The sequence below is a fragment of the Hippoglossus hippoglossus genome, chromosome 22 (genome assembly GCF_009819705.1).
Source record: "Hippoglossus hippoglossus isolate fHipHip1 chromosome 22, fHipHip1.pri, whole genome shotgun sequence".
Taxonomy (NCBI): domain Eukaryota; kingdom Metazoa; phylum Chordata; class Actinopteri; order Pleuronectiformes; family Pleuronectidae; genus Hippoglossus; species Hippoglossus hippoglossus.
In genome coordinates this window covers 23,280,950-23,293,745 of record NC_047172.1, presented here as the reverse complement: position 1 = coordinate 23,293,745, position 12,796 = coordinate 23,280,950, and the positions used below count along the sequence as shown (strand labels likewise).

At 40.2% G+C, this 12,796-nt stretch overlaps 2 protein-coding genes across 4 annotated transcripts in view; one reads left to right on the top strand and one right to left on the bottom strand.

The window, feature by feature from the left end:
- LOC117756218 (histone H1-like) overlaps positions 1-12,796 on the top strand; it is a 266,131-nt gene that overhangs the window by 165,918 nt on the left and 87,417 nt on the right. The window contains exon 3 of the mRNA XM_034576634.1: positions 12,569-12,574. Coding sequence (XP_034432525.1) covers positions 12,569-12,574 — 6 coding nt within the window. The remainder of the gene's footprint in view (positions 1-12,568; positions 12,575-12,796) is intronic.
- The window catches only part of ccdc88c (coiled-coil domain containing 88C), a 50,184-nt gene that overhangs the window by 35,943 nt on the left and 1,445 nt on the right, over positions 1-12,796 (bottom strand). For all 3 annotated transcript variants that reach the window (XR_004612769.1, XR_004612768.1, XM_034576545.1), the window contains exons 2-3: positions 11,267-11,379; positions 8,487-8,595 (exon numbers count right to left, since the gene is read on the bottom strand). Coding sequence is in view for 1 of the 3 variants with exons in the window: in XM_034576545.1 (XP_034432436.1) it covers positions 8,487-8,595; positions 11,267-11,379 (222 nt within the window). In the remaining 2 variants the exon portion in view is untranslated. The remainder of the gene's footprint in view (positions 1-8,486; positions 8,596-11,266; positions 11,380-12,796) is intronic.

Genomic DNA, 12,796 nt, shown 5'->3' with positions numbered 1-12,796 from the left:
GGAGCATTAACTGAGGCCAAAGGCCTTAGTGAAGAGGTGGTGCTTGAGGAGGTTTTTGAAGATGTCGAAAGATTCAGCTTTGTGTATTTCGGCAGGGAGAGAGTTCCAGAGGGTGGGGGCTGCGACACAGAAGGTTCTGTCTCCAAAAGTTTTCAGTTTGGTGGTGGGGATGGAGAGCAAACCTGAGTTTGAGGAAAGCAGCCTTCTAAGCAGAGTGTAAGGGTTGTGGAGGTCAGTTAAATATAGTGGGGATAGGCTGGGAGGGATATATAGGCGAGAAGGAGGATTTTGTATTTAATAAGGGCCTTTATCGGGAGCCAGTGGAGGTAAATTAGGGTCAGGGTGATGTGCTGCCAGGGCTTAGTGAGGATGAGAACCCTGGCAGTGGAGTTCTGTACATATTGTAGTCATTTCAGGATTTTGTCAGGTACACCAGACAGGACTCCATGACAGTAGTCCAGGCGGGAGGGGATGAAGACATGATTGAAGGTTCTGCCACTGAGTTAGGGAGTGAAGGCCAGAGTCTGGAGATGTTTTTGAGGTGAAAGAAGGCGGATTTGGTGACGAATTTGATGTGGGACTGGTTAAGGCCATGTTGAAGGAGCATACAACTAAGGGGGAGCATGTATATGTTGAAAAGAAGGGGGCCCAGCATTGAGCCTTGTGGCACACCTTGGTTGACTGGGGCTGGAGTGGAGCTAGAACCTTTGATGGTAGTGAACTGTTTCCTGTTGGAGAGCATCTCCGGAGTTCAGTGGTTGTCTTAAAATAGCTATACACACCTCAACCAGAGAGTGTAGATTCTCCCATGCTGCTTGTCAATAATCTGCAGTACTGAAATAAAGAGTAATATATGTTCATCAATCTCTATTAGGGATGTCATGAGAGTTTGGTGGCAAAATACAGGGTTTCCACTACGGTCCACCGCTGCTTCATGATCAGGTTGGTTTGCACCATGATGGAGTTTCCTGTGTCCTCCCTCCACACTCCTGCTGGCCTGCACTCAACTAATAAGTACCAACACTCATCAAAAGTTATTAGGACCTGATCAGTACATGAAGTTTACTAATTGTTTGTTTGATTGATTCACTCCAGAGTTTATGAGGCTGCATTTAAACATAATGTAAATTTGGTCATCAACAATTTGTTGAAGTGAACAGCCGGGAATCAATGTTAAAGTGACCGGAGCGATGCGGATTCATGATCCCACACCATTGATTAATAAATAAATACATTATCGTAAGTTTGTCACCCAAATCATAACCATCCCATCTTGTTTACTGAGCTGGTTACATATACCATGTGCCAAATGTTTAATATTTATTCATAGCAATTTTTGTTAACAGAGCCACAGTCCATTTTCTTTATTGTTTTGGCTGCGTATGGTTTATTTTAATGATTTTATTTATTGAGGATATTATAATGTTTTTAATTCTAATTCAAATGTCAGCCTAATATTCTTAAGAATTAAAAGTTCAATGCTCTTTGAAAGGGTTAACTTGAGTTGTACTTCATTGGTATGAAATTGTTTAGAAATCATGACAATAATATCATCATCAGAGTCGGAAATCAAATCAAAATTGTGCGAATCTGAATTGAATCGTTTTGGGAAATCAGTGGCAATTCCCAGCCCTAATCATCATGTACTTAAGTAACAAAAGTGCTGAATAGCCAATTTCAGAATAATATATGTCAGGATTCTCAGCACAGAAGAGGATTACATCTGATGTCAGAGGGTCCCTGCATGTGGACACAGTGCCTCCACTGTGTCCACATTTTAAGACCTGATTAGAATAAGTCTTAAGGGAAATAGCTTGGTGGAGTTTGATCCCAATGAAAAAGGTACAGATGAGGTTCAGTTAGGGCAAAGGAGCTAGAAGCCCCAAATACAAGGGTTGGCCTTCAGAGGTGGCAGGCCCTAGTAGTCCTCAGGGTGATGTGCCCTAAAGGGAGGGGAAGGAGAGGCATACCGAAGAGGAAGTTCCTTGTTTACTTGTTTTAATGTGGTTGTTCTGTAATGTACAGTAATGATTTGACCACAGAATTTATGTTTACATTTATATTTTTTTCTATTTGTTGTTAATGTTTGCACCATTTAACATAATTAGTTAGTTTTTTTTTCTCAGCACGTAAAGCACCATTCAATTTGTGACTTTAAAATAAAACAGCACATTTTGTTTTTGGTAAATTGTCCATTTGTTACCAATACATTTATCAGTAAAACAGTTAAGATGAGAAACAATATGAATGTGTTGTGTTGCATGTCGTTATAGTGCGCTTAAATTTTGTGTTGGTGCTCCGAAAATTTTCTGTATGGAGCACCAGTGCTACTAGGGAAAGAGGTTAGTCTGGAGCCGTGCATGGTGGACCTCAAAAAAGGAAATGACAAGAGCAGTGGGTCGGGTTGAATTCAGGTCGTACATTAAGCCAAATCAAAGGGTAACTTACTCATGAACACAAAAATCTCTGTATCTTCAGTATGTACATACTAGCTGACTCTCCTAATAACTGAATAACTAATAAAACTACAATGAATTTGACCAGAGTAAGCAAACACACATTCACACAGTATATTACAGTGTGTGTGTGTATGAAGAAGGCCAGAGGATATGGAGTTCAAAACATCCCATGTAGGCTCAGGGCTTTGTTCTCCAGTTTCCATGGTTACCAAGGCGTGGTAAAGTGAGAGGGGAAAGGGGGTGACAGACAGAGAGTGCACATTCAAATCACTTCCACAGGAGCCACAGGATATTGTATGTTAAGTATAGACACTGTGGAAACGTACTAAGACAAAACAGACAGCAGTCATTTAAATGTTGAAGGAGACCAGGATACTTCAATGATTCAGTTTAGAAAGTAAAACCTGTGTAATGTCCCTCCAGACATTTCATGTCACTAAGTAAGTGATGTCTGCCCTGAGTTCTTTTCACCAACACTAGATCTACTTGTGAGGTAGTCAGAGTGCACTCTCAAAAGTTCCTCTTTGGGGTGCATATGTTCATAATTAAATGTTTCACTGATATATAATCAGCCGTGCTTCTTGTGGCTGGTCTCTCTAGTGAGGCACTATCCGGGGACACTGATGCGATCTGAGCTGTTTTCTTCTCCGCAGGCCTCAAAGGTAACAAACTGCACATAAGACTAACCCAGCAGCATGTCAACATGTTGACATTTCTGATTGTTTTCCCTCACTTGACTGATTAGTGGAATAGGGTTTATTATCGTGATTGCCCACTGAATATGCAAGCATTACACTCTCATGCACACAGGAGAGGCAGGAGAGAGAGCCAGTGTTAAGCCAAACATGGTAAAGCCTTTATGAATAGTTTGAAGGGCCAATGATGCAGTGGGATTTCTCCCGGTGACACTGATGGCCAGTCCCACTGTAACAGATGGGGTCAATGTGTGCTCTAGTGTGAGCTACTAGTGCGCTAGTCAGGGGTATATTCCCTTGCATCAGAGCAAGAGCAGAGCTGCTAGCCTCCACACCACTGTCACCAGATTGGTAAACATTTTAGAGTTCATAAAACGCTGAAATTTTGGCCTGACTTTCAGAAATCGTGGGTCAACATCTCTCCATATTTGGTTTTAGAGGGATTTATGACACTTATTGGAAAGATTTAACTTTACTTAACATGAGGACTTGTCAACCTGTCTCTCCTCTATGCTTTACTGCCCATGGCTTAAACAAAGACAGTGAAACAGGGAGCAGAGGAGAGAAATGCAGGAGACTCACACTGAACGGAAATGAAACCTGTACACATAAATCTTCCTACTTATTCCACTTATTTTTGTTTATCTGTATGTGGAACACATATATTACAAAACAATCGTATTGGCTTTACTCATGCCATGTGTATTGTTAATTGCTCAGGACACGTGATAGGTTCAATATTAACAAAATTTGAATAGATAAGTGAACACTGCTCTGTAGCAGTCGTGGGGGCTGGGCAGTGTGCCTTCAGTCTGTGGACCAACTTGAACATGTCTTCTTCGCCTCGGATAAACTAAAGCAGTGTTTCTTGCTTAATACACCTCTGAAATTTCCAACAGACAATGTATGAAAAATAACAGCAGTTTAGTAAATCATTCAAATATAAACCACTACCATGAACAGTAATTTAGCAAATTTATTTTTGTTTTATAAAAAAAAATTACTATAAAATCTTCATTGCAAATAAGCCTGGTAGGATTAGGTTTCTAACTTCACTCTTAATGACAGATAGTATATACAAAGCGCTGTATACAACGTTCAGCACACAAGAAATTAAAATGTGACATTAAATTGTAGAACAGTTTGAGGAGGACTAATGATGAATTCATTATTTCATTCTTCCAGTAGGCTACTTCATTGAAGTAGTTGGATGGAAACCTAAGAAGGGGTGGGAAAACTGTTTCGCTTTGTATTCAAACCTTGTGATATCAGGTTACTGTCCGTTGTACAACAGGGACCAAACAGAAGGGGGATGACTCTCTCTCTCTCTCTCTCTCTCTCTCTCTCTCTCTCTCTCTCTCTCTCTCTCTCTCTCTCTCTCTCTCTCTCTCTCTCTCTCTCTCTCTCTCTCTCTCTCTCTCTCTCTCTCTCTCTCAACAAATTATTGCTTCATCGCTGGGGAGACTGAGAGGATTCACTGGACCAGCCAGTGTCTGCTGGGACATCATCTAATTAGAAGAAAGCCAACGCCTAGCCCCAGCTGAATGTATATGTGCTCGTCTGTGTGTGTGTTTCATTTTTTACACACTGTATTATGTTGTAGATTTAATTGAACTCAATAACCCACAGATGTTCTTTGAGGTTTAAGCTTTTGGCTTTAGCTTGGCTCAGTCACTCAAGAACAGTCAGAGACTTGTTGTTTGCTTCAGGTAATTTTTGTGCTGAAAGGTGAAATGTCATCCCAGTCCCAGGTTTGGTTCAGCCTGGGGCAGGTTTTCTTCAAGGATCTCTCTGTCTTTGGCTATATTCATCCTTCCATCTACTCTGACCAGATTCCCAGGCCTTCCCAGTCTGAGAATCTCCCCTATAATGTGATGCTCCCCCCTCCATGCTTCACTGTAGGGGTGGTGTTATCCAGTTGATGGTGAAAGGTCTGTATTTACGGTATATAGCGCTTTTCTAGTCTTGATGACCACTCAAAGCACATTGCAGTACAGTTTTGCCATTCACCCATTCATGTACACATTCATATAGTGCATCTACAAAACAGCACTTTCTCCATTACTAATCACCAATACACTGACAACACTTGGCAAGGGGCAGTTTGGGGTTCAGTATCTTGCAAAAGGACACTTCAGCATGTGGAAAGGGGGAGACTGGGGTCTGACCTTCAAACCGCAGACTTAGTGGACTCTACATCCATTGAACAATGTGAAGCTGAAGTCTAAAGGGAGGAAGTCAAGCCAAAGGAAATTCTGCTCCACTACAGCACAGATGCCATGGTCATTAGCCCATAAGATATGAAAAGCATCGGAAAGATCTTTACAGTACAGTTCTTTGCCATTAACCCACTTATATGGTGCGTCTATGGTCGGCACTTTTTCTATGAGAACGGCACAGCAGTCAGGGGCGATTTGAGGTTCAATATCTTGAACGGGTGAAAATGCACCCCCTAATCCATGACCATCCTGTTAACTGAAACTAAGCAACAAGTCAAACATCCCAGATGAGCAGTATTTCTCCATGCTGTCAAAATGCTCCCATCCAGTTGTCACCAAGCCATGCACCAGTGCTTGCTGACCTCAGCCTGCAGGCCAAAGTAGCACACATATTGGATAACAAGGTCTCAACCAGAGAGAAAACTACATGCCCTTTCACCTTCATCAGCCTGCTCTTCTGTCAACCCTAATATACAGGGATTAGATTGTGAGGTATGTGAGTGCGAAGGGGGCTGTCGTTTCCCAGTGCCACTATTCTGGACATACTGTTTGAAACAACAGCAAGTTTTTTGGATCACAACTCATTCACTTGAGGTTTCATTATGAGGCGTATGCATGCACGTGTGTGGCTGAGTGTGTCTGAAGGCCAGGGTATTTGACTGTGGTTAGAGATTAACTGGACAGATTAACCCCATACTGCCCAGAATGACCCACTTCAGACGCAGGCACAGGCACACACACACAAACACGAAAAGTAAAAAATGTGTATACAGCATTTACTGTGCTATTGTGCACTGGCCACATTTTTAAAGAATGTAATACATCTTCAGGGATATCAGTTTTTCCAAGCATCACAAAAAAAAAAATCAACACATCTAAACTACAATAACTAGTTTATTACTCCTAAATTAACCACATTGTGCTACTCACTGTGTACATCTTTATCTGCCAAACTATTTGGATTTAAGAAACCTGCAACTACATGTAAGCAACACACTGTCATCGCTGTGTGAGGTTAGAGCTTAGAGTAAGCATGACATGACTGCAGCTCAGCCAAATCAACTGCATCTGATCTCCTTATCTCTGATTTATACAAAAAACACACTGTGGACAAGCACACACATGAACGTATTATTTATGCCTCTTAGCATCCGCTCAAAGCTAATCATATTACATCACTAAATTTGGGATCAGGCTTGAGACAGTTTTTGCTATTTCTGTGTGTAATGTAATACTACAACATAAGCATGTTTTTTATAATTGTTTTTTTTTCATAGACGTTTGGATCGTTTTTTTTAACAGTAATTTACTGCTCCTATCTGTGTCTTTGTCATTTGTGCTGCGCAGTGCCTACCGAATCGAGCACGCTCCGTCATCTCCTCCGGATCTCCATACTTGGTCAAGTTTATAAATTCTGTTGTTTTTACCCAGTCTGAGTTTACACGTGTCCGATGACACTGTTTATGTGTGTGAGTGCATGTGTCAGAGTGTGTGTGTATCGGCACGAGAGAAAGAGAGCCGTCAGCTGAGTTAATGTGTGTCAGAGAGAGAGAGAGAGAGAGAGAGAGAGAGAGAGAGAGAGAGAGAGAGAGAGAGAGAGAGAGAGAGAGAGAGAGAGAGAGAGAGAGAGAGAGAGAGAGAGAATGATATCACCCTTATCTTAAAAACTGCCATTACCTTCCCCTCAAGTCCTGGGACTATCACACAGAGATAGGTTAGTCCGTTATTGTAATCAACCGCTCAGTGATTTATTTGGCCTGCGCAAACGTGATCACTGAGCGCAGTTTCCATTTTATTACAAAAACTGTAATATGTTAATAATTTAGTCTGTTATGTTTTAATGAATACAAAGTGAAGTAACTGTACTACTTTGTAAAATAAAATAAAATAATTGGGATAATAGGTCTCGCTATTTCATCAACCCCCACCCCCGGGCCAGCAGGGGCGGCTCAGTACCATCCCCGCCTAATTTTCAGCCCGCAAAACCCCTGATGAGGACATAAAGAGCAGCTGGTAAGTCTTATTGCAAACTAACATGATGTATAAAATGAAATAAGAAATGTGTTTCCCGTTCTGGCGATGAAAGTCTTCCTCTAATACGGCAAATGGCCATAGATTGAAATTTATTTCCCTCAAATTTTCTATAGCCTCCAAAATGGAAACTCTTTCTGGATTGTATAAAGTTTTGCTTGGGGTCCATGACCCACTTTCGCATTTTAATATCAATCAAATGTATCGTTTTTACCTCTACCAAGGAGGTTGTTTTCACTATTGTGCGTTTGTTTGTTAGCAAGATTACACAAAAACAACTAGAAGGCTTACCAAAACTTGGTGGAAGGATGCTGTATAGTTCAGGGAAGAACAACTTAAATTTTGTAGCAGATCCAGATCAGGGGGTGGATGCAGGATTTACAGCATTTTTCTAAATATTTACTGTTTTTTAATAGGTTATAAAAAAGGCATGTTTAGGGGACTGATATTTATGAGTGTTTGCAATTTGCTAAATGAAAATCCAGAGGTAATGAACTTTAATGTCATTAGGAGACTGTTGGAACTTGGCAGAGGTACGAATTCTACTGAATGATATTCTAGTTAAGTAATCAATTTATTACTAAGAGTAAGGGAGAATGGTTGGTGAATGGTTTGGTGAGACAAATGGTTTCTGGAAACATTTCAGAGATATATATTTATACTCATTACATGTCATTTAGCTGACGCTTTTATCCAAAGCGACCTCAATGAGTGAAGGTCGCTTGACATTTGCATGGGATTTGTTTTCGATGATCCATCCATACTGTTATTTCCTGCCTCTATTGATCACTGCAGATTATTGGTCATTATGCAAGTACACTAAAAATGACTGGCCAGCAAGTTCAAGGTTGATCTGATCCATACTGATGCATGCCATTCATCAATACAGACATGACAGACATACATGCTAATGGGGTTTAGTAATGTACACCCTTACTGAAAACTGAAGAAAACCGTGAATAAATAAAGAAAATAGTGTTTTAGACTTTTGCATCTGTATATAATCAAAAAAAAGACTGAACCGTAGATGTGGCCATAGTTAGTGAGCTCACTGTTGGCAAAGTGTGTGTGTGTGTGTTTACCTGGTAGAAAGTCCTGATGTGCCTGGTGAGAACAGTCAGGTTGTGAAGGCGAAGCGACACGTCATTGTTCACATTCTTGTTCAATCTCTGATTACTGGGGCTAGGGTCACTATGGAGACACACGTGCACCACAGGAGCACGAAGATTGATGTTATTAGAGGCTATTTAAGACAAAGATCTCACACACACACACACACACACACACACGCACACGCACACGCACACACACACACACACACACACACACACACACACGCACACACGCACACGCGTACGTCCAGGGTAGCTATTGTGCTGGAGAAGGATTTATGCTCACATCAACATCAATGAGCAATGAGCTTGTGCCAGACTGATATGCATATGAACAGGAGGAGTGTAAACTAGTCTGGCTGACCTACAATGACTGTCATGACATAAGTTTCACATTGGAGCCCAATTCACCTCTGTTAGAAACCTTCTAAATATAAAGAGGCCAGAAAACAGACTGATTATACTGGAGTTGCATTACTATGGGTCTTAACGTCCTAAGCTCCACGTGCCTGACAATGGTTGTGGATCACAGTTCAACCTTTCTTTACAACTAACTAACTTCACTAGACTTTGTTCTATGGCAACATTTATTGCATTATTTAATTCCTTTCATTTATTTTACACACTGATTTAAGCCAAGAAGACTTGAAGCCAACAAATCCATTAAAGATTCACACATGAATTAAGTATATATGGTTTTAAAGGTTGCAGACAATTGCTTTAATCTGATGATAATGATACTTCAACTGACATTTTTATGTCTCGGTTTTTACCTTTGAATACAAAAATGCCTGCAGCTCATCTACCATCCAGACTTCATACTTCTCATATTTGATTTGATCCAGCTGCCTCTAGAACTTAGTTCTGACATCATTAACTCAGTACTTTTGAAGTGGCACCAATTTCTTTTCACTTAAACTGACACATCAAACTCAATTTATCGTTTACTTTTCCACAATTTAAATTCTTTCATCACTGTCACTTTAACTCAGTCTTCACTTAGATGTCATGTAAGATTCTTTCAGTACTTCCAATTTAAATGGTGGTCCAGCCTCTTTCAGTAATTGTTTCTGACTGTATTTTTGAGACAACTTTAACCTTGTTCAGTGTTAGACCTATTTAGACCAAATGTTTCAACTACAGCAAATGTTTCAACTACCGCAAACATGCCAAATTATGTTTAAGCTTTTTAAAATTGTATTCCCAGTCCACAAGTGAATCTCAGTCAACTGATGGTGCCCAGATTAAATATTATTATTGCAGAAGCCGTCCCAGTTCAAACATAATTTTCAATAAAGGTCAGGAAGAATAATAGGTTAACAGCCTGACTGATTTAACAGCTGACTGGTTCTCTGACTGACTGATTTACCAACTGTCTTTGAGTGGCTTTACTCTAATAGTCCTCATCCTGACCTCCTCCTCTGTAACCCACTTTCCCATAAACCCCTATAAAATCCTGGTAACCCCCACCCCAGTCAGCCCAGCCTACATTCAGTGTGTGGACAACAATAGCCTGATTATCATTGTTTCTGAAAACAATAACTAAAATATGAACATGTGGTCTGATGGTGGATGTTGGGCTGTCTGGATGGGAGAGAGATTCCACACAAGCAGATATGTGTGATATACAGTATATGATATTAATGTGGACAGTACTCATGCTTTTCTGAGAAGCTTTTCTACTCCAGAAGATATAAAATGATAAGTATGATGATTGCACTGGTGGACATGTTCAATCATTACTATCAACAAACAAATCCCTCATCCCGCTGCCAGAAATAGTCACTAGGACCAATTGTGTCCTCCTGTTCAAGTAACAACTGGTCAACTGTTTAGGAAATTGACAAACCCTCTTAAAATGTTGAATAATATACCAAACATTTCCTAAGCATCCAATCGAATTGAAAAAATATTTTACAACTCAGGCTATCAAACTATTAAATTCTAATGATGACCTAGTTGATTAGAAATGTCCTATTCTGTTTTTAGGTAATAATGTTTTTCTTTCTTGTGGGTTTCTTTTTTTTTTTCTGGCAGCAATACAAATTTCCCCTCTGGGACTTTAAAGTTGAATCGCTGATACATTGTCAGATGGCTATGGTGGATGAGAAAATTCAAGTTCAAATCAATTCAATACAATTCTTGTTTTACCAATCTTATTTTGTGAGGTGCACAATGTCGTTTCTATGGAAAATGTAATAGGATTATTCCAGGATGGTGCAGTCACTTCATCAGTAAGCATATTGTTTTGCTTTTCCTTTCAGTAATGTCTGAGTTGACTATGAAAAACAACCTGTGTTGTTTTGAGAAATATTAGTCCAAAACAATGCTTCTCCCCACAAAGCCGGCACAGTACTTAAGCCCTGGGGAAAGCCAAGGAAAACCCTGTATTTGGCCAGGTATTGAGAGATTAATTAAAACATTGTTGCTTTTGTTCTTTTTGTGAAAATTCAGATTAGCTCTAAAAGAACTACAAATAATAAAACTCATAAACTCTCTTAAACACCATCTCTTGTTGCAACCGTTGAGCAGCACATCTGGCTGTGACGTTTACAACCTGATACCAGCAAGTCAGGATGTGGTCACACACACACACACACACATTTACACAGACACACACAGGAAACACTACATTACCTCGCTCATTGCTCATGTACTCAACCAGACACACAAAAGTAGACACTAAAGAACCATTCTTACTAACTCATGAACATTTTAAACAAACTCGCACTCTATATGGTGCTACCTACATGTGTGTCATGATCTTGTGCAGGAAAACCCCGTCCACCAGCTCCATGAACATGCTGACTCGCTCCTCTGAGCCCACATCTTCACATGAACCCAGCGGCCCCAACAACCGCACCTAGAAACAGACAGGTTACAAAGAAAAGAGACACCGTTCTAAATATACAGTTATCTAGATTTATGCTTTCAATTGAATATGTTGGACATGTTATTTTTTATGATAACTTTCTGAATGATTTTTCTAGTACTCACTTCTAGTAGTCACTTGCCTACTTTTGTGTAAGATGTGGCAGCTTAGAGATGCTAAATGTGTGCAACAGTTTTTTTTTATAAAAACAAACATATTACCAGTAAAATACATTTACTTGTATTAACCTAAATGAACTGTGAGTAAGACAGGGGATCGGGTGGGATCTTGGCTGCCAGCAACTGGTGATACTAAATGCTGTGACCTGTTAGCAGCTGGTATAGCTACAAAGCTTAGTGTTCAACCAATACATATTTCCAACAGTGCTACTATAGTATCAGAATGGTATCTAAAGAGAAATAAAGTCAGGTCAGTCCCTCCCTGCTATACACATTTCATTCTATCAGACATTGAAACAAATATTTCTCTGAGGAACAAGGTGAGACATATTCAATTACAGTTGCAGGTTCATCAGCCTCTTTAAATGTGCATTCAATTAGATTGAACTTTGACTCTCATGATTACAGGCCCTTGTGTTCTGTTTCCGGACCTCCATAACAAATGTGGCGAGAGTAAGAATAATAGAGGTTAGTGACAAGAAATGTTTGATAAGAAATAGGGTGGGTTTACAACTTGATAAATATTAACATTAGCCTACTAGCCATGCCAGCCAATGCCAAACCTTACCATTGCAATTTCCGGTTTCCATTGTGATTTTGTCAAACCTTGGTTCAGGCAGTACAACAACATTACAGAAATGTACTGGCTTTAATATGTTACATAGAGTACATTTAAACGTTCACTACTTTATTTATTTTCAAGAGGGGGGGATTGCTGAGAGTAATGGCCTCTTTCTGAGAAAAGACCAGTTCAAAGAACAACTTGTGCCCAACACAACCACAGTCTGATCTGTTAGCCACTGGACCAGTTGGGAATCAAGGGCCTTATAGTCACTTCTCTTTACTTTTCCCCTTCCAGATATATCCTCAACGCTATACCAGGGCTATAATCTGCTCCGCGGATTGTACCAATGTTTTCGTCACAAATATACATTTCTTTAACCCTTAGATTTGCATACAGAGAACAACTGACAATGAGAAAAAACAGAGAAAGTTGCCAGGCGAAGGTAGCCCTGAATCTCTTTCTACTGTGTGTACATTGTAATTGTGTTGGTCTGACAAAGCTGGGAAAAATTGTTGGTTCACCATGCAGGTCAACGGGATGTGAGAAAGGGGGGAAACAGGAAGTAGCACAGGGTAAATGACCTGTTCACTGCTCTGCAGGTTGTTTAAGTCTGGGCTGGAAGCGACTGTGTTACTTAATGCATTCACACCATGGACATGAGCAA